At 47.6% G+C, this 22,331-nt stretch overlaps 2 protein-coding genes across 4 annotated transcripts in view; one reads left to right on the top strand and one right to left on the bottom strand.

The window, feature by feature from the left end:
• The window catches only part of LOC142365623 (small glutamine-rich tetratricopeptide repeat-containing protein beta-like), a 145,692-nt gene that overhangs the window by 31,721 nt on the left and 91,640 nt on the right, over positions 1 to 22,331 (top strand). The window lies entirely within an intron of this gene.
• LOC142365624 (thimet oligopeptidase-like) overlaps positions 1,481 to 22,331 on the bottom strand; it is a 76,725-nt gene continuing 55,874 nt past the window's right edge. For all 3 annotated transcript variants that reach the window (XR_012766509.1, XR_012766510.1, XM_075446603.1), the window contains one exon: positions 1,481 to 6,287. Coding sequence is in view for 1 of the 3 variants with exons in the window: in XM_075446603.1 (XP_075302718.1) it covers positions 6,211 to 6,287 (77 nt within the window). In the remaining 2 variants the exon portion in view is untranslated. The remainder of the gene's footprint in view (positions 6,288 to 22,331) is intronic.

The following is a 22,331-nucleotide window of genomic DNA, read 5'->3' as shown; positions in this document are numbered from 1 at the left end:
TTTTTTGAGCAAGCCAGGTATAGTTGATGAGGTTGTTGATGATGATGAGAGCTGACATAATTTTGGTCTTCAGCTTGCTACCACTTTTTCAGAGGCCCACACAAACTACAATACTAACAGATATAAGAACACAAATGCTAACTGAAGACATAGATGTGAAGTGCATACCATAACCTGCTGGATATAAAGAAAGATCAAATTAACTTGAGAATGATACATGCTGATGGTAAATCTGTTACCTAGCATATGAGTGTCGATTGATTTACTTGCATTCAATTTTCTTGCTAGATTTACTTGTATCCAATTTTTCTTCCTGTGTGGATGGTGGGACTAAAGTACCGCTTGACCACAATGTATCATTATTGTCAAATGGAGGGGATGCATCTCACCGCGTTAGGCGTCGAAATAGCAGTGTATCAATAATATGAGCTCAGTAAATTTGCACTTGGGTTATAGGTATACTTATCACATATACAAACATCCATAACATTTAGTATTGGCTATCGATATTAATCACCTAGGTTAAGATCAATGTATCTAGAACTATGACTCATTAACTATATAGGCTAAAATTAATGTACATAAAAGCATAAAGCTGCAAACATCACCACATCTATTTCCTGCTGCATCAAATGCTTCCGAAGCCCCGACAAATCAGAGTCGAAACAAAACAGTCCAAAGTCAAAAACCAGAAATAGTCAATACCTGCAGAACGTACCAAACCAGAGACAGAAAACAGTTACTTAGTCCAGACAAATCCGTTAGATCACAGAAACCAAATAAATCCATCAGATCACAGAAATACAAACACGGTAACATAAAACCACACGTTCATGGTCGCGACCACACACACACACACAGGCACACCAAGTTTTCAGCATAAATCCAAATATTGCAAAGACAGGACTTACAATAATATTCAACATTTAACAGACAAATTCCCAAGCTTCAGTTTCAGGAAGAGTACTCTCTTTTCAATTCTGGATTAGAAAGGACGCTTTCCCTTCTTGTCAGGGATATAGCTCAATGCTGTGAAGCTTTCACTATGACTAACAAATAGGCAACAAGAAACAATACTGGAAGAATGCCTTTGCCTTATTAATTGTTCGTGCTCAGAACTTTTTGGTCCAGTGATCAGAGGTTCTCCCCGAGAATCCCTCGGTGCCGGCTGGAGGTCCTGCAATCCCTCGGACCACTGAAGTTCAAGAGCAGCGTCCTACCTGGGTACCCAAAATCTATTACTAGAAAGCAGCAAAATAATTAACTTCCTAAAACTTAATGTTGGAGTTCTAGAAAGCAGGCATTCTTTACTGCAGTACTGAACGCACAGGGAATAGCTCTACTCAAATGTGTGTACCGAAAAGACATTCCTATTAGATATTTATGCCATGCTAACATATATAATCATTACATTTTTGCGAAGTACTTATCATTCTCCATTTCTCCCCCCCCCCCCCCCCTTTTTTTTTTTTTATATTAATGTCTTTTGTACATGTCTATTGGCACCTCTGGGCAGTTGTCAGGAGCCCTCAGGTGAAGGTTCATACTTTTCCTCATGGTGTCTGCTAGTTGACCTTTGCTCTTGTGCAGACGCAGTTCTAAAATCACGTATACCGTGTCCTCCAAGATTGCTTCGTTATACAAAAGCTGTTGTGGGAGATAATTGCCAAATATGCAAGGAATGTATTAATTGGTGTGGGTGGTGCACCCACTGCAGCCATCAGAGTACTTGCATTTGCTGTAATTTTTTCAGTGTTCCCTGTGTAATAGGATCATCCAGAGTGGATCTCTTCTGCTTCCACGTCAGAGGTTGCTCCCTGAGAGTGAGCGTGGTCACCTCTGGCATCGGATTCTGTGTTGTGTTCTTTCAGCTCATGATATAGCTTCACATATTTTGCCGGTAACCATCGAGGGCCTGTTGAGAGAAGAACACATGCATACCCTCTTCCCCACGTTATTAGTTCTACAGGACCTGTCCATTGCGATTCCCCAAATTCTTTATACCATACCTTTCGTCGAGCCACAAATGGAGGGACCATTCCGAATTGGCGGTCAGCTGCTGTTGTAAATAATTGATGATCAGAACGATTTAAAAAATTAAGTGCATGTAATGCTTTGTCTAACTGTTCCTGTGGGGTAACACTGCCCATAGGATTCCCCCTTTTTTGTTTATTTAGCATAGCTTTGAGGGTCCGGTGGACACTTTCGACAATGGCTTGTGCAGTAGAAGAATGTTGTATACCTGTAACATGTTGTATACTCCAGTCCTGTAGGAAAACAGAAATTGTCCGTGAAACGTTCCTTTTCTCCCGTATGTGCCGTGGCTACCAGAAATCCTGAGAAAGTATCCACACTAACATGTACACAACGCAGTCGACCAAATATTGATATATGTGTAACATCACTTTGCCACAACTCATCAGCTCGTAAACCACGAGGGTTCACTCCTGCACATGATGGTACGGGTGTAATACATTGGCAATCAGGGCATGCATGAACATTTTTTGTGGCTTGCCCCTGGGGCAAAGCAAATTGTTTATGCAAGGAAGAGGCATTTTGATGAAAGAAGTCATGAGATAATCGGGCTTGCTTAAAAAATTGTGTGGCAATACTGCTGCCATTGTCAATTTACCTGCTACAGCCTTTCCTTCAGTTATTGGTCCTGGTAGAGTAGTATGTGACCATATATGCATTATAAAATATAGATCTACATGATTCTTAAGTAGAGTAACTAATTTCAATAGCAAGGAAAAAAAATTGTTATTGACTTCTTTTATCATTGCATCTGCAATGCGTTGAACAATACTCACAACATATGCAGAATCTGCGACAAAATTGAGTGGTTCAGTCGAAAACAATTCAAAGACGTTCAAGGCCACTGATAGCTTAACAATTTGTGTGGATCCTTCAACGACTAAAATAGATGATTGCCAATCTGATGAATCTGTTTCCACACAACTACAGCTTTATGTGTTTTTTCCTTGATCCGTCCAGAAACACAGTTCGTGCTCCTTTAATAGGAACAGGAACACATCGGTTCTTTGGCTGCAATGAAATTTGAGAGAGGGAATGTAACAGCTTATGTTGTGGAAGGGTATAACGTATGTCATTTAAATAATCAGCTAGAGCGGCTTGCAGCGATAAGGATTCCCTGTTTAATACCACAAAGTCATCTTTAGCCAGCAGCAGGCAAATAGTATCAACTTGCTGACAGTGATTCCAACCTTGTGCTATTAAGGACACTATCATGTCTACCTTTGTGGTCAATGTTTTCATGGGAGTATGAGACAAAAAGATTCATTCCAGAATCTTCAACTCCTGCGTGTTAACACACCACTGATCGAAAAGAGGATAAGGCTGGAAAACAAAACTCTCATAAATGATATACAAATTTGTTGGCAATTCGACATTAATTCTGGAGGTAAAGGTAATTGCAATTTTATCTGAAACCTTTTGTAAAACAGTTTTTGCTTTTGTCATTGATCTTCAGGAAAATAATAAATCTGAGTCCCTTTTAACAAAGTAAATAGAGGGGACAAGTCTTTAGCCGTAAAGTCAATATTTTCACCTTTCAGCAGAGTGAATAACATCATCTAGATAGACCATCTGAACCCTGGAAAGATAATAAAGTCCAGCTGTTTGTTCACAAGGAATTCTACTGCAGTAATTGAATTGTATACATTTTTTCTAACCAAGTCCTTGAATGTCAGAAAGATGGTTCTCGCCGCGCCGCTTCTGGGCTGGCCGGGACGGGCCGGCACGCTGGGATCGAGGGAAGGGGGCGGGGGGGGGTGGAACCGTGCCACCAGTTGCCCCGGGGGGGGGCCACGTGCCCCACCAGGTGTAAGGTTTGCTGACCCGTTCGATGCGGTGGCTGCTGGCACGGCGGCTGTACAGCGTCTGAGGGACTGTGCAGTTTTATGTTGGAATCCACCTCGTTTTGATCTCAGGTCAGGTACGCCAATTGCTGTAGAGAGACCCTGTCGTACACTTTCGGGATGCCGGATTTTTGCACCCCACTTCCCATTTCTCTGGATTCAAAGGATCGTCAGGTTCTGGCAGATTTACTTCCCGCATTTCTCATGTTCGGTAGGAATTTCGTCGTATGTAGGGTTAGATTTCATCAGACTGCTGCTCTGTCCTTGCTTTTGAGATAAGGGCAGAGGAGTAGCAGCTGCTTCTGAGATAGTCTCTGTAAGTTTTTGAGCATTTAAAGCTGTATGCACTGATTTCCAAGTAATGATTTCCTCAGGGATTTTAAACTGCAAGACTTTGTTCTTTCAAACTTCACTGTAAAAATTTTTTGATGGAGCTTTCGCTCCTTTCTAGGTGACTATCCCATCCTCCAGCGAGCCGGGGGGGGGGGGGAACAGACCCAGCCCCTGCTCACCGCTTTCTTCAGGTGGTACATTTGCAACAAAAGGACTTTTCTGAATGACTCTGGCCACTTTTTTTTTTTTTTTTTTTTTTTTTTGCGGAAGAAGTGGAGGATACCACTGTACAGGATTTGAGGACATGGGACGATCGGAAGGGGCAGCGGCGGCGCCCGGCCAATCTGCAGGTGGTGGCGCCTCAGCGAATTTCTCTCCGCGGTGCGATGGTGGTGGTGGTGACTGTGGCGGTGGGGGTGAAAACCCCTGTGCCAGTGGGTCTCGCCGCACGTACTGCTTTTCCTGGACCGCAGGTTTCCCTGCCTCGACGGGCTGCCGACTCGGACCCCCTCCTGCTTTCACAGGTGGCATAGGGAGGCTAGGACCCTGAAACAGCAGAGTTGTTGCCAAGCAGGTCCCTCCCTCGGGTGTTAATGTAGCGAAAGCAGAAGTAACGGCTTAAGTCCTTTCTGCGTGCAGCAGCAACAGAAACTTCAAGGTAACTGAGTCATATTGTAACCCTGTCACGGAGAGGATGGGTTGGAGGAGCTTAACCACTGCTGAAAATTCCTGTATCAGTGTGGACCCCATCTCCTCCCCGGCCCAATCAACTTCATGAGTTGCTTTGCCGTTGTGTCTATTCCTCTCTTAGAGAGCATACCGACGAGCAACGTTGCCGCAGCCTCTATCTCCGTGCTTGCGACCACAGCCTCCACGTTCAATTTTAGCTGCGCCAGGCAGCACCAGTGGGGCTCGATTAACTCCTGGGAGGCGGCTGTCCGTGTCTGCCCTGCAACTCTGCACCCAGGCAGCACCCTCCCAGCCGTTGTTCCCACGCCCCCCCTCTAGCTGCTCACCGCAGTCTCAGGGATTCCTGCAGGGAAACCGTCCATCCTCTGGTACCAAATGTTGGTGTGGGTTATGGATCCGTTGTAACGATGTCACCCCAATATGAGTATAGATCGTTCAACCTTTATTAGTCAGCAAAACAAGGTTTATATAGCAAAGCGATTACAGCATCTGATTGGTTAGATCCCTAACCATATATAGGCAAAACTACTGCAACTCGTTGTGATTGGTGCAAGGCTCCGCCTCTCGATGAGGAAGCAGTGCTGTGGCAGGAAACGACAGCGTGGCAGGAAGTGACAGTGCGGCAGGAAACGGCGACGTGACGGTCCCCCTGCTCCAGTGTCCCGAGCTCGTCGCTCTACCTTCCCAACAGGGTTCCGTGTTCGCCGCTCTCAAGGCTCACCTCCGGATCGGAACCTGGGTTGCTCAACGGCACCAAGCTACGTCCCCTCCCGTCCAGCCAGGACTCCACAGCCTGCCATTATCAAAATCTCTCTCAATCTTGTTTTCAGAAAAAGGATAATCTTTCTAAGTTGCTGATGTAGGATTTAGAAGCTCTGAACTCTGCATCCTGGTCTGCCACAGACCATTCGTAGCCGGAACACCGTGATCCCTCTAGCTTTGGATCGTATGCAACCTGGGACACAGAACCTCCCTTATTTAGTATTTGCAGCATGGCAGCACTTGGTATACCACTGTAATACAAATAATAGATTCTGTAGTGTGAGAGGAACTTATCAAAGTTGTTGAACTCTTCTTGGTCATGTGCCGATATCTGCTGAAACACTGCAGGAAATATGACTGACAGAAGCAGCTTGGTTACCCAGCACTGGTTAGGCTGAAGCAGCAAGCCAAGTCCAACCACTGCTTCTGTCAGCAGGGCTGTTTGGTGGCCACTGTGATGTGACTAGCAGAGTGTGACTGGCCTCGAGGGACAGAAATAGCCATACTTTCAGTTTCTTGGATCTGATGAATGAGTCCTCCAGAACTGCTAGCAGACACCAGAGCGGCTGTGCTGCTCCCCTCCTTGCTGCTGAATGCCGCAGGCAAACCACAAACTGCTTACACCTAGCAGGGAAACAAGAAGAGATAAATCAAACAAAAAGGCAGTTCAGCTTGATAAACTGGATAAGTTTCCACACTTGCAGGCTCATGGCATCTAAACATGATGATAATAGCTTACCGGCAGAATGGCAAAAAAATTATCATACATGTTTTCTTTAGCCATTCAGAACTCTCAGGGATGGCACAGCCCTTTTGTGGGCTTTGGCATGCCACCTGCCTTACAAAAGCCTGCAATGCTGCACTTCATTACTCAGGGGTGGTGAAGGGAACAACATGGTTGTGTTTTGCTGTTTTCTTCCCTGTAAGCCAGTTTCAGGTATATAAGAAACAAATATTTTGCCAATTCCGCCTGCCAATAAGAACAGGTGGTTGCACAGCTTCCTCTAAAAGGTACAAAAAACCACACAGCCAAGGAGGCAAGAAGGGAATAAATAAAATTCTGTGGGGGCAAACTCAAGGACAGAAGCAGCTCAGGTGAATGGTTTTGTCGTCAGCACAATACAGCTCCAGGGCCTCATTAGTGAAGGTACAAATGAAGGCAAATCCAAACATGGGAATCACATTTCAGTGGGATGCAAGCTGCAGCATGGACAGAGCAAGAGCTGTCTTATTTGTGATCAGTCTTAATAGCATTTATCATTTTGTTTCTGCAAAGTGAACTTGAGTGCCAATATAAGAAAATGGTTCTCCAAAGTGCCAATCTGAGGCATTTGCATCGTGTGCTAAGAATAGGTCCTACCTTCTCCCATCCTCCTAACCCATAAGCTTTTCCTCTTTGTTAAAAAAAATCCATATTTGCTTTTCACATGATTCTCTCTCTCCACTCCCTCCTGATTTACCACTGTTTACCTTCAGTCTCCTCTACTTCTGCTTTCAAATACAGAGACTTAGATTTAAGTCAGTCAAATTATTAAATATTCTGCATATATGTTCTGGGTTCGGCCAGGACAGGGTTAATTTTCACCGGAATCCAGGAAGGGGCACAGCCGGGCGGGCTGACCCAACCTAGTCAAACAGAGCAGGGTATTCCATACCATGTGCCGTCATGCTGGGTTCCAGTGGGGGGGAGGGGCGCAGCGGGAACTAACTCGCCCCTCAGGAGCACGCAGCGGCAGCCCGGGAGAGTGGCTCTCTGGGTTGTGCGGTTTGTGTTGTTTTCTCCTTATCTGTATCGTTGTTATTACTGTTCCCTTTGTTTGCTGTTCTGTTAAACTGCCCTTATCCCGACCCACCTCTTTCTGCCTGTTTCTTTCCATTCTCCTCCACACCCCGGCAGGGGGAGGGGCGGCCGCGTGGCGCTTTTGTTGCCGGCCGCAGCCAAACCATAACATTAAATTTGGTGCCCAAGCGTGGGGCGGGGGTAACGGCAGGCTGAGCAGCGGGTGTTAAAACAGCTTTCTTAGATTTTTGTTAAAGTTTGTTATACGCATTTACTGTGTTAGTTAAATAGTCGCCGGTAAAAAGTGTTTCTGACTTTGATCAGATGGCTCTGGTATTTGAATCCGTACTTTATGTGTTCGTTGCCGTGCTGTTTATCATCGCGGGTAAAAGGATCAGTATGATGGTTTTGCTGTACTGTACGATATCGACTTATGATAACATCACTGTGCATGAAATTAGGCTTGTATTTGTATGCGGCACTGCGATCGTTTCCGTACCTCGGATCCTATCTCTTAGAATTTGTTAATAATCAAACCCAATCTGTGGGGAAAATCGGAGGGGATACCTTCCCCCACTCTTTCGCCCCCCCTCTCTCCTTCAGGCTGGTCCTAAGGGCTTTTGAGAATTTCGAGTACCCGTGGGATGCTCAGGCCAGCACTCTCCTATTGTTCTGCCTCCTGAATGGGTTTCAGCTTTTGTTTAGGGTTAAACAAGTAGTTAAGAACATCATGCAGAGACCTGCCCCGGGGCTGGATAGCTGTGAGTGGCTGGGTGTGTGGGACAGCATGGGAAAGTACCTAGGGCAGTGGACACTCCCAATGTTTTTTAAACTCACCCCTGAGCAAGTACAGAATCCGGACAAGCTAGTAAAATATCTGCAAAAAGTGTGCTGCCACCCTGGGAACTCCAGAGAGACACAAATCACTGCAATGTGCTGGGGTCTGGCCCACGCCTACCGAGCCATGTTCAACCTAATTCAGTGCTTTAAAGGGGAAAGGGGGGGAAGCGAAGCAGCAGGCACTGCGACTGGCACTGTCACCGAAAATCCGGGAATAAAACCTCATAACACCATGTTGCGGCGCAGGCTCAAGGACTCGACCAATATGGTCCATAACAGTCAACTTTATTAGCAGAGAATCTGGATTATATAGACAGCACTCGGTTATGATTAGTCACTAAACATAAACACTCGGTACAGCACTCAGCTATGATTGGTCACTATGCATAAAACATCTATCAGTAAAACACCCAGGTTACATAAGCAGTACTCAAACTATGATTGGTCATTATTCACAGAATGACTGTTTACCCGCAGCTGGCCTGAGAATGACTGCTTAGTTTAACCACTGCTGACTCTTCCTTTGTCAATGTGGACCCCATCTCCTCCCCGGCCGCCTGCTTGATCAGGGCAGGGTTTACAAATGGCGCCTGAACAGGGACCCTCATGCAAATAGCTGTCTGATCGGGATAGAAAGCTCCCAGGAACTAGCGTCCGGGTACATGATCGTCTGCACAAAACCGTGTTCAGCTGGAACCACCTAACGCTTCCGGCGTCTCGAGAATCGCCTCCTATCCTAACTCATTTTCTGTCATTACAGAATGCTGATATACGACCTAAGGCAAAGGTGCTGGCACGGGATTTGCAATCAGGAGCTTGGACAGGGCCATGGGAACTATTAATGTGGGGGTGCGGGTATGCTTGTGTTTCCACAGATGTAGGACCTAAATTGTTCCCAGCGAAGTGCGTTAAGCCGGCGCTAGACAAGCAACAGGCAACAACAAAAGACCCTGAAGCGCCTGCTGAACCATCAGAAGACATTTTGAGTGATAACACACTGTTTGATGGGAAGTGATTCGTTTTGAGACTGTAAGGAGTTGTGTATCAGGCCTCACTAGGCTGCAGGTGTCTATATGTTTAGTCTGTAAGCGCTGTTGTGGATATATTATTGCACGTGGTATATTTTGTAAAAGGCATTAGATTTATTTTAGTGGTAATCAACACATTTATCTGAATCGCACCTTAACACCCTTGTGCATTCACTGTAAGAGAATCGATACCGTACGTAAGATCTATTCAATCCACTGTTTCAACTGTAACACAGACCAGTATATAAGATGGAAATGGTAACGATTCTCTTAAACTTGATTAGGTGTATACAAGCAATATGGGTGCCACCACAACTAAAATGAGTGTGTAGGTCACGCTAGCAAACTTGGCAAGACCAGATTCAATTTACCTGTCCATTGCATCTCCAGGGAACCCCCTTTTCCACATGCCTTGTTGGTGTCTTTTTGGATGCATGGCCCATACCATCGGCACTGACTAGTGTGGTCCCCCCGAACAACGGCACAGTCACTGATATGTGGGACCTATAGACTGTTCAACTACCATTGGCCCAGTTAGAGCCTCAGGAGAAAGAGTTACTTGACTCTATACCAAAGGACTTTTGTTTGTTTTTTAACTATACAGGGAGAAATCAAACACATGCATGGAGCGTCAATACATTGAGCATATCTAAATTGATTAATCAACCACTTTCTTTACCCCATAGAGTATTTATCATTTGTAGGGACCATGATTAGCCGTCCATCCCATCCCATGTAAAGGGAGGTCCCTGTAGTCTAGGGAGATAAACGCTTTTAACACCAAATCAAATCATGATAATTGACCACCGAAATACACCATACCGAGGGAAAAGAACAATTCATGCTTTTACCTCAGATTGCAAAGACAATATCGAATTTTGGAATAGCGGTGAAATAATCACTGCATCATTTTTTAGCTCCCAGAGTTGTAGCCTTTCAGGCTCTAGCTACCCCGATTAAATTGGAATGTGGGTTAACCAAGAAGACTAATGCCACTTCTCAGGCCTTAAGTAGTTTGTTTTTAGATGTTGATTTTGGTTAAACACGTGATTTTACAAAATCGTGTAGCAATTGATTTTTATTTTTAGCACAAGGACATGGGTGTGAAGATTTTGAAGGAATGTGTTACATGAATCTGTCGGACCACTCAAAATCGATCCACAAGCAGTTAAGCGAGATACGAGAGAATTTGAACGCTATTAAGGTAGAGTCAGGGTTGACAGACTAGCTTAGTCACCTGAGCATCCGTGGGTGGTTGTTGGATCTGGTCAAACAGGGAATATGTTATGCATATTTGGATGTTTGATAAGTTGTGCCATGAAAATGGTTAAGACGACGTTTAATGGTATCTGGGTTGCTCAAAAACAAAAAGGGAGATTTGTGGGATTTCTCAAGAACAGGGACATATTGTGAGCAACCCAGACACTCTGTTATGGACTTGATCGGTTTGTAGCAGCACAGGCTCCAAGCAGCACAGGCCTCAAGGCCACTCTCAGGCCGGCTGTGGGAAAGCAGTCATTCTCAGGCCAGCTGCGGGTAAACAGTCGTTCTATGAATAATGACCAATCATAGTTTGAGTACTGCTTATGTAACCCGGGTGTTTTACTGATAGATGTTTTATGCATAGTGACCAATCATAGCTGAGTGCTGTACCGAGTGTTTATGTTTAGTGACTAATCATAACCGAGTGCTGTCTATATAATCCAGATTCTCTGCTAATAAAGTTGACTGTTATGGATCATATTGGCCGAGTCCTTGAGCCCGTGCCACAACACACCAATGCAGTGTTAAAAGGCAGGCATTCCTTATTGCAGCGCTGGATGCATGGGGGATAATTCCACCAAACGTGCATACCTCATATCCATTCCATGCAGTTTATATAAATTAAAAAATATACATATTTATTTTATTTATGCATATTCAATATTATTCTCTTTGTCGATTGGTATAAATTTCTCTCGCTTCACATTTAAAGGTATAGTTCATGAAAAATCAGGAACGCAGACTCGAAGAGGGGTGGTCGCACCTCGGAGGCAGGTAGCCTTCGGGATGGAGGTGTGTTTTGGTATTAAAATGATATTGAAATGAGCAAAGTTCATGAAAGGATAGCACTTCGGCAAGGTTTCGAAAACCTGTTGGCTCAGGGGGCCAGATGAGCTGCTTATCAGTTCTAGAGGACCATTTCTTCCCGCTTTATCATCACGGAGCATGGTCACGGAATCTTCACTGCGCTCCATCCTTTATGGTATGTTGCAGGGAGTTGCTGTGTTAGTGGATTCCTCGCATGCCTGCTTCAGCTGTGTCTCACTCCATCATTTCTCTTGACAGAAACACAATGACTTACTATGGTTAGCATTAATAGTTACCTAAAGAATAGACCCTCCGTCCTAATGTCCAGGTGGGTCGGGTTGTACCAGGAACATAGCAGCACTGTTCATGTTTATGGTCAACTGATTCCATCACCTTGGTTACAGCACTGCCCCCCCTGCCGGCCCTGCAGCCCCTCCAGCCCAGCAGGCAGTCACAGCCCCCCCCCCCCGACCGGCACCACGGCTGCCGCTGCCACAGCCGCAGGGGCGGTCCCGGTTTGCCCGGCAGGCACAGCAGCTGCTCCAGCCCCAGCTCCAGCAGCAGGCATCGTGGCTGAGCCCAATGACCAACCTGTGCCGGCAGCAGTCGCCCCCGTAAAACTAAAGAAAGACGCAAAGAAAGCAGATCGCTCCGGGAGGGATGACGATGAGCCAGGGTCATCCCGGGAGATAGAGACAGAGATCATCACTCAGTCCCTGTCTCTGAGCGAGCTGCGAGACATGCAGAAAGATTTCAGCCGCCACCCAGGCAAGCACATTGTCACCTGGCTGCTGCGGTGCTGGGATAACGGGGCCAACAGCTTGGAATTAGAGGGCAAGGAAGCCAAGCAGCTGGGATCCCTGGCCAGGGACAGGGGCATTGACAAGGCCATTGCAAAAAGGAACAAGTCCTCAGCCTCTGGAGGTGACTTCTCTCAGGGGTGAGGGAGAGGTACCCCTTCAGTGAGGATTTTGTATGCTATCCTGGCAAGTGGACCAATATGGAAAGAGGTATCCAGTACTTGAGGGAATTAGCTGTGCAGGAGCTGGTTTACTGTGACACAGACGATGAGCAGGTACCCACAGACCCAGATGAAGTCCAGTGCACACGACACATGTGGAGGAAGTTTGTACGGAGCGCACCATCCTCATATGCCAACTCACTGGCAGTAGTAAACTGGAAAGGTAAAGAGGCACCAACAGCGGATGAGGTGGCTGTCAGACTCCGGCAATATGAAGAAAGTCTCTCTTCCTCCCTTGTCTCAGCTGTGAAGAAACTGGCCCGGGAAGTCCAGCAAATGAAAGAGGATATGTCCTACTCCCCACCTGTGCGGGCCGGCATCTCAGCTATTAGGGGCAAGCGTTTCTCTACTCAGGAGAGGGAATACAGAGGCTACACACCACGGGGCACCCTGTGGTTTTACCGGCGTGACCACGGAGAGGACATGAGGAAGTGGGATGGAAAACCCACCTCAAGTCTAGAGCCACGAGTGCGTGAGTTGCGAAGTAAAACAATCACAAAAGGGGATTCTGTTAGGAAAAATGCTGCTCCAGTTTCCAGCAGACAGCTCTCCAGACCAGGTAGACAGTTTGATCTTGATTCCGATCCTCTGGAGGGGACCTCCAAGTCATTTTTACAGCAGGTGAGCAGCAATTTCTCTGACCAGGATTAGAGGGGCCCTGCCTCCAGCCAGGTGGAGGAAAGGGGCAACCGCGTTTATTGGACGGTGTGGATTCGGTGGCCTGGCACGTCAGATCCACAAGAGTATAAAGCTCTAGTGGACACTGGTGCACAGTGTACTTTAATGCCATCAGATTTCAAAGGGTCAGAGTCCATTTGCATTTCTGGAGTGACAGGGGGGTCCCAAGAGCTGAGTGTATTGGAGGCTGAAGTGAGCCTCACTGGGCAGGAGTGGCAGAAGCACCTCATTGTAACTGGCCCCGAGGCTCCGTGCATCCTTGGTATAGACTATCTTAGGAGAGGGTATTTCAAGGACCCAAGGGGGTATTGGTGGGCTTTTGGCATAGCTGCTTTGGAGACAGAAGAAATTAAACAGCTGTCCATTTTGCCTGGTCTCTCGGAGGATCCTTCCGTTGTGGGGTTGCTGAGGGTTGAAGAACAACAGGTAGCCATCGCAACCACAATGGTGCACCGGCGACAGTATCGTACCAACCAAGACTCCCTTCTCCCCATTCATCAGCTGATCCACCAGCTGGAGAGTCAAGGAGTGATCACGAAAACTCGCTCACCCTTTAAGAGTCCCATATGGCCAGTGAGAAAATCTAATGGAGAGTGGAGACTGACAATAGACTACCATGGCCTGAATGAAGTCACACCACCGCTGAGTGCTGCCGTGCCAGACATGCTAGAACTTCAATATCAGCTGGAGTCAAAGGCAGCCAAGTGGTATGCTACAATTGACATCGCTAATGCATTCTTCTCCATCCCTTTGGCAGCAGAGTGCAGGCCACAGTTTGCTTTCACCTGGAGAGGCATCCATTACGCCTGGAATCGACTGCCCCAGGGGTGGAAACACAGTCCCACCATTTGCCATGGACTAATCCAGACTGCACTGGAAAAGGGTGAAGCTCCAGAACATCTGCAGTACATCGATGATATCATTGTATGGGGTGACACAGTGGAGGAAGTTTTTGAGAAAGGGGAGAAAATAGCTCAGATCCTTATGAAAGCCAGTTTCGCCATTAAGCGAAGTAAAGTCAAGGGACCTGCACAGGAGATCCAGTTTTTAGGAATAAAACGGCAGGATGGGCGCCGTCAACTCCCAATGGATGTCATCAACAAAACAGCAGCTATGTCTCCACCAACCAGCAAAAAGGAATCACAAGCCTTCCTGGGTGTTGTGGGTTTTTGGAGGATGCATATCCCAAATTACAGCCAGATTGTGAGTCCTCTGTACCACGTGACCCGAAAGAAGAATGATTTTGAATGGGGCCCTGAGCAACGACAGGCATTTGAACAAATTAAACGGGAGACTGTTCATACCGTAGCTCTTGGTCCAGTCCGGTCAGGGCAAGATGCTAAAAACGTGCTCTACACCGCAGCCGGGGAGAATGGCCCGACCTGGAGTCTCTGGCAGAAAGCACCAGGGGAGACTCGAGGGCGACCCCTGGGGTTTTGGAGCCGGGGATACAAAGGATCCGAAGCCCGCTATATTCCCACTGAAAAACAGATTCTGGCAGCATACGAAGGCATTTGAGCTGCTTCAGAAGTGGTCGGCACTGAAGCACAGCTCCTCCTAGCAGCTACCACGATTGCCGGTCCTGGGCTGGATGTTCAAAGAGAGGGTCCCCTCTACGCATCATGCCACCAATGCTACGTGGAGTAAGTGGGTCGCGCTGATCACCCAGCTCGCCCAAATGGGAAACCCCAGTCGCCCAGGAATTCTGGAGGTAATCATGGACTGGCCAGAAGGAAAAGATTTTGGAGTATTGCCAGAGGAGGAGGTGACACGTGCTGAAGAGGCCCCACTGTATAACCAGCTGCCAGAAGATAAGAAACAGTATGCCCTGTTCACGGATGGGTCCTGTCGTATTGTGGGGAAGCAGTGGAGGTGGAAGGCTGCTGTAAGGAGCCCTACACGACAAGTCGCGGAAACTGCTGAGGGAGAAGGTGAGTCCAGCCAGTTTGCAGACGTGAAAGCCATCCAGCTGGCTTTAGACATTGCCAGTCGAGAGAAGTGGCCAGTGCTCTATCTTTACACCAACTCCTGGATGGTGGCCAATGCCTTGTGGGGGTGGCTGCAGCAATGGAAGAAGAACAACTGGCAGCACAGAGGCAAAACTATCTGGGCTGCCCCATTGTGGCAAGATATTGCTGCCCAGCTAGAGCAGTTGGTTGTAAAAGTGCATCACGTGGACGCCCACGTCCCTAAGAGTCGGGCCACTGAGGAACATCAAAACAACCACCAGGTGGATCAGGCTGCCAAGATTGAAGTGGCTCAGGTGGATCTGGACTGGCAACATAAGGGTTAACTCTTTATAGCTCGGTGGGCCCATGACACCTCAGGCCACCAAGGAAGAGATGCGACATACCGATGGGCTCGTGACCGAGGGGTGGACTTGACCATGGACACCATCGCACAGGTTATCCATGAATGTGAAACATGCGCTGCAATCAAGCAAGCCAAGCGGGTAAAGCCTCAGTGGTATGGAGGACGATGGCTAAAATATAAATATGGGGAGGCTTGGCAGATTGACTACATCACACTGCCACAAACCCGCCAAGGCAAGCGCTATGTGCTCACAATGGTGGAGGCCACCACCGGATGGCTGGAAACCTACCCTGTGCCCCATGCCACTGCCCGGAATACCATCCTGGGCCTGGAAAAGCAAGTCCTGTAGCGACATGGCACTCCCAAAAGAATTGTGTCGGACAACGGGACTCACTTTCGCAACAGCCTCATAGACACCTGGGCCAAAGAACACGGTATTGAATGGGTATATCACATCCCCTACCATGCACCAGCCTCTGGAAAGATCGAACGGTACAATGGGCTGCTAAAAACCACTTTGAGAGCAATGGGGGGGGACACTTTCAAAAATTGGGATACTCATTTAGCAAAGGCCACCTGGTTGGTTAACACCAGAGGATCCACCAACCGGCCTGGTCCTGCCCAGTCAAAACCTCAGCGCCCCGTAGAAGGGGATAAAGTCCCTGTAGTGCACATGCGGAACATCTTAGGGAAGACGGTTTGGGTTAGTCCTGCCTCGGGCAAAGGCAAGCCCATCCGCGGGATTGCTTTTACTCAAGGACCTGGGTGTACCTGGATGGGGAAGTCCGATGTGTACCTCATGGGGATTTGATTTTGGATGAGAATAGCCCATAAATAAATTGTATAAAGTTAATTGTTAAATAACCCTGTCACTGTCTGTTATCACTGTTATAATTGTTATATGTTGTACCAGTAGTAGCATAGTAAGAATCGTCCAGATTAAAGAAAGATGGACTTTTTTGATGAAAACCTAGCAGAGCACAGCGATGATGGAACTGGACCTGGTTTTCAACAACTGGCATCCAGCAACTTCATCAAGATCAACATCTCCTGCAGACTGTGGGCACGGTCCGCACCAGATACATCAGCCGTGAGCTCCGGATGTAGCAAGTGACCGCCCATCACCACACATCACCTCTCCTGCCACGGAAGATCATTATGACAGATGGAGCCCGCAGTCATGGATTAAATGAACTCAACGGACACTTTAGAGTGATGATCCATAGACTAAGGGAATGATATCTGGAGACAGGAGAAGTGGTGGTGATCAACTGGACAAGGGGGGACCTGGGCATGACATAGATGGTATGGAATAAGGGGTGGATAATGTCCTGGGTTTGGCCAGGACAGGGTTAATTTTCACCGGACTCTAGGAAGGGGCACAGCCGGGGGGTGGGGGCTGACCTCACCTGGCGAAACAGAGCCCGGTATTCCATACCATGTGCCGTCACGCTGGGTTCCGGTGGGGGGGGGGGGCGGCGCGGTGGGAACTCACTCGCGGCTTGGGGGGGCGCGGCGCCGGTCCTGTTCGGGAGAGTGGCTGTCTGGGTCGTGCGGTTCGTTGTTGTGTTTTCTCCTTATTTGTACCGTTGTTGTTACTGTTTCCCTTTGTTTGCTGTTCTGTTAAACTGCCCTTATTCCGACCCACCTCTTTCTGCCTGTTTCTTTCCATTCTCCTCCACACCCTGGCGGGGGGAGGGGCGGCCGCGTGGAGCTTTTGTTGCCGGACGCAGCCAAACCATAGCAACATAAAATTTAAGTATCAATCTGTAACCAGGGTGATAGAATCAGTTAACCATAAACATGAACAATGTTGCTATGTCCCTTGTACAGCCCGACTCACCTGGACATTAGGTCTGGGAACAGAGGGTCTGGTCTCTAAGTAACTATTAATGCTAACAATTGTAGGTAATTGTGTTTCTGTCAAGAGAAATGATGGAGTGTGGTTCTGTGAAGCAGACTGAAGAAACTGACCAGGTTTCCAAGATTGCCAGCCTAATAGGTAAAAGGTAATTCCGACAGGGGGAGATCGTGACCACCGACTCACAGACCCCCTACTCACAGAATCACAGAATCACAGAATCACAGAATAGTAGGGGTTGGAAGGGACCTCTGTGGGTCATCTAGTCCAACCCCCCCGCCGAAGCAGGGTCACCTACAGCAGGCTGCACAGGACCTTGTCCAGGCGGGTCTTGAATATCTCCAGAGAAGGAGATATTACTCAAGTAATACCACCTACTGAAAAAGGAACAATAGAAGAGGGTGACTGAGTCTGCACAACCGTTTACGTAAGAAGCGAGAAAAGTTTACACCAATCGCCAAAGAGAATAATATTGAATATGCATGAATAAAATAAATATGTATATTTTTGATCTATATAAACTGCATGGAAAAGGTATGAGGTATGCACGTTCGGCGGAATTATCCCCCGTGCATCCAGCGCTGCAACAAAGAATGCCTGCCTTTTAACACTACATTGGTGTTATGAAGTTTTATTCCTGGATTTTCAGTGACATAACTTTTCTAGAAAAGAAAGAAAAAAGAGGTTTTGGTGGCTAGCAAACTTGGGGGCAGGGAAGGAGAAATAATTGTTGATAATAACCTTCATACAGTGCTCCTGTTATTTTACTGACAAGTTGCATGATTATTAACCACAACTAGGCCCTGTGTTGGAAAAGGGAAAGATGTACTCTGTTCTTGGGATGTTTATGTTGTAGAGCCTGCCTGCTTTTCTCACCAGTGCCGAGTACAGGGACATGATCACCTCCCTACTCCTGCTGGCCACACTATTCCTGATACAAGCCAGGATACCATTGGCCTTCTTGGCCACCTGGGCACACTGCTGGCTCATGTTCGACCAACATCCCAAGGTCCTTTTCCGCCGGGCAGCTTTCCAGCCACTCTTCTCCAAGCCTGTTGTGTTGCATGGGGTTGTTGTGACTCAAGTGCAGGACCCGGCATTTGGCCTTGTTGAACCTCATACAGTTGGCCTTCTTGGCCCATCGACCCAGCCTGTCCAGATCCCTCTGCAGAGCCTTCCTACCCTCAAGCAGATCCACACTCCCTCTCAACTTGGTGTCATCTGCAAACTTACTGAGGGGGCACTCAACCCCCTCATCCAGATCATTGATAAAGATGTTAAACAAGACCGGAACCAAAACTGAGCCCTGGGGAAAACCACTTGTGACCAGCCGCCAGCTGGATTTAACTCCATTCACCACCACTCTCTGGGCTCGGCCATTCAGCCAGTTCTTTACCCAGCAAAGTGTACACCCATCCAAAGCATGGGCAGCTAGTTAATCCATAAGGATGCTGTGGGGAACAGTGTCAAAGGCCTTACTAAAGTCCAGGCAGAAAACATCCACAGGCTTTCCCTCATCCAGTAGGTGGGTCACCTGGTCATAGAAGGAGATCAGGTTAGTCAAGCAGGACCTGCCTTTCATGAACCCATGCTGGCTGGGCCTGATCCCCTGGTTGTTCTTCACATGTCGTTCACACAGGTAGGGCAAGAGTGGTGAAGATCATCCAGGCAGAGAGTGCTGGAGGGAACTGTCATGCCACAGGACTCCATTAGGAAGTAGTGTTGCTGCTGAGGTCTGTGTTTTGCTCTGACACTCAATTTGGATAATGACACTATGTGCTCCAAATGCTCTGAGAAGCTTCCGAGATTCCTGGGCTCCCTAGCTGCTACCCTGAGCCCTCCTGAATGTCTGTCATTGCCCAGAAAAACAAGACAGCCAAAGCTCTAGGTAACAGCTTTACTTTCTTCAAAGTCTACTGCCAAATTTCTTCACTAATTAGCTTAAAAAATTTAAACACATACAGAAAAACCACCAATGTTTGCATTAACCAAGTAACCATCTTTAGCAATAAGAGGGTCACAGAATCACAGAATCACAGAATCACAGAATGGTAGGGGTTGGAAGGGACCTCTGTGGGTCATCTAGTCCAACCCTCCTGCCGAAGCAGGGTCACCTACAGTAGGCTGTAGAGGACCTTGTCCAGGTGGGTCTTGAATATCTCCAGAGAAGGAGACTCCACAACCTCCCTGGGCAGCCTGTTCCAGTGCTCCGTCACTCTCAGAGGGAAGAAGTTCTTCCTCATGTTCAGACGGAACTTCCTGTGCTTCAGTTTGTGCCCATTGCCCCTTGTCCTGTCTCTGGGCACCACTGAAAAGAGTCTGGCCCCATCCTCCTGACACCCACCCTTCAGATATTTGTAAGCATATATTAGGTCCTCTCGCAGCCTTCCCTTCTTCAGGCTAAATAAGCCCAGCTCCCTAAGCCTCTCCTCGTAGGAGAGATGCTCCAGTCCCCTCACCATCCTCGTAGCCCTCCGCTGGACTCTCTCCAGTAGCTCCTCATCTTTCTTGAACTGGGGAGCCCAGAACTGGACATAATACTCCAGATGGGGCCTCTCTAGGGCAGAGTAGAGGGGAAGAAGAACCTCCGTCGACCTGTTGGCCACACTCCTCTTGATGCACCCCAGGATCCCATTGGCTTTCTTGGCAACAAGGGCACACTGCTGTTGTCCACCAGCACACCCAGGTCCCTCTCCACAGAGCTGCTCTCCAGCAGGTCCGCCCCAAGCCTGTAGTGCTGCATGGGGTTTTTCCTCCCCAGGTGCAGGACCCTGCCCTTGCCCTTGTTGAACCTCATCAGATTCCTCTCTGACCAACTCTCCAGCCTGTCCAGGTCTTGCTGAATGGCAGCACAGCCTTCTGGTGTATCCACCACTCCTCCCAGTTTGGTGTCATCAGCAAACTTGCTGAGGGTACACTCTAACTCTTCATCCAGGTCACTGATGAAGAAGTTGAACAAGACTGGACCCAGTACTGACCCCTGGGGGTACACCACTAGTTACAGGCCTCCAACTAGACTCAGCGCCGCTGATGACAACCCTCTGAGCTCTGCCATTCAGCCAGTTCTCAATCCACCTCACTGACCACTCATCTAGCCCACACTTCCTGAGCTTCCTTAGGAGGATGTTATGGGAGACAGTGTCTTCTGCCTTGCTGAAGTCGAGGTAGACAACATCCACTGCTCTCCCCTCATCTACCCAGCCGGTCATGCCATCATAGAAGGCTATCAGATTGGTCAAGCATGATTTCCCCTTGGTTCACAGCACAAACATATGCACCATAGCATGACAGACTGAAAGGCTATTACTGTTGTTTACACTGAAAAAGTGAGCTGGGTTTTCAGATATACCTGGAAAATCTTTGTGTGCATGCTGGAGTACTGCGCCCAGCTATGGAGCCCCCAGCACAAGAAGGACATGGAGCTGTTGGAGCGGGGCCAGAGGAGGGCCACAAAGATGATCAGAGGGCTGGAACCCCTGTCCTACAAGGAAAAGCTGAGAGAGTTGGGGCTGTTCAGCCTGGAGAAGAGAAGGCTGTGGGGAGACCTTATTGCGGCCTTTCAGTACCTGAAGGGGGCCTATAGGAAAGATGGGGAAAATATTTTCAGCAGGGCTTGTTGCAATATGGCAAGGAGTAATGGCTTTAAACTGAAAGAGGGCAGATTTAGACTGGATATAAGGAAGAAAGTTTTTACCATGAGGGTGGTGAAACACTGGAGCAGGTTCCCCAGAGAGGTAGTGGAGTCCCCATCCCTGGAAACATTCAAGGCTAGGTTGGATGGGGCTCTGAGCAACCTGGTCTAGCTGAAGATGTCCCTGCTCACTGCAGGGGTGTTTGGCTATATGGCCTTTAAAGGTTCCTCCCACCCAAATCATTCTATGATTCTATGACAGAAATTGCATAAATCACAAATTGGTTTAATTTTGGCACTCCTGTTGTACCATCTGCCATCCAGTGTGATAAGTTTTCAGTAGAGCTGTACCCAGGAACCTGTCTGCCATGAAGACAAAAAGGGAAGATGTCTTCCTAAATGGTCTGTACAGTCTGAATAGAAAGATAACATGATGTCTGGGTTGCAATGCAGTGGGTCAGATTTTTTTTTTAGGGGAAAACTTAAGGAGGTTGATACTCTTGCTTAGGTAAAACATAAATTTAGTGTACAAGGGTAAGCTTTTTAAGTGAGCTGTCTAGTCAGCTTGCACTAGCAGAATAAATGAACTGTAAGGATCATCAAATATTTAAATGTCTGCTAAGGTAACTTTGTGATTAACTTTAAAAAGAGAAAATACCATGCTTAGTGTAAGGGTTGTATTTACTTTAGCCATCATATTATTTAATTTATATGTATCGGTATTACCTCTAGGTTCTCAATCAGACCTGAAACCTTGCACTGTGGAAAGAGCTGTAAAACAAAAGCCTGAAAGACATATAGATACTCTTTCTCAGCTAAGGAAACTATCAAGACAGTTATTTCAAACAACTATATGCTCAAAGATTGAATGAAGAAGTTAGAACTACCTCCCAGAAGAGGACCCACAACACATCGAAGCCAGGGTTGACAGTTATTGGTGAGAACAACTATTGACAAGGCTGCTGCAGCAAGAAAAATGTGCTAGATATCCATGTGGCTTCTCCTCTATGTGTAGCACTTGGAGATGTGAATAAAAGGATGCCAGGCTGACAGATGCAAATCCAGGTGTGGCCTCACCAGTGCCGAGTACAGGGACACGATCACCTCCCTCCTCCTGCTGGCCACACTATTCCTGATACAAGCCAGGATGCTGTTGGCCTTCTTGGCCACCTGGGCACGCTGCTGGCTCATGTTCAGCCGGCTGTCGACCAGCACCCCAAGGTCCTTTTCCGCTGGGCAGCTTTCCAGCCACTCCTCCCCAAGCCTGTTGTGTTGCATGGGGTTGTTGTGACTCAAGTGCAGGACCTGGCATTTGGCCTTGTTGAACCTCATACAGTTGGCCTCGGCCCATCGATCCAGCCTGTCCAGATCCCTCTGCAGAGCCTTCCTACCCTCAAGCAGATCGACACTCCCACCCAGCTTGGTGTCATCTGCAAACTTACTAGC

The sequence above is a fragment of the Opisthocomus hoazin genome, chromosome W (assembly GCF_030867145.1).
Source record: "Opisthocomus hoazin isolate bOpiHoa1 chromosome W, bOpiHoa1.hap1, whole genome shotgun sequence".
Lineage (NCBI taxonomy): Eukaryota > Metazoa > Chordata > Aves > Opisthocomiformes > Opisthocomidae > Opisthocomus > Opisthocomus hoazin.
The sequence above is the reverse complement of the archived record's forward strand: the minus strand, read 5'-3'. Positions and strand labels throughout refer to the sequence as shown.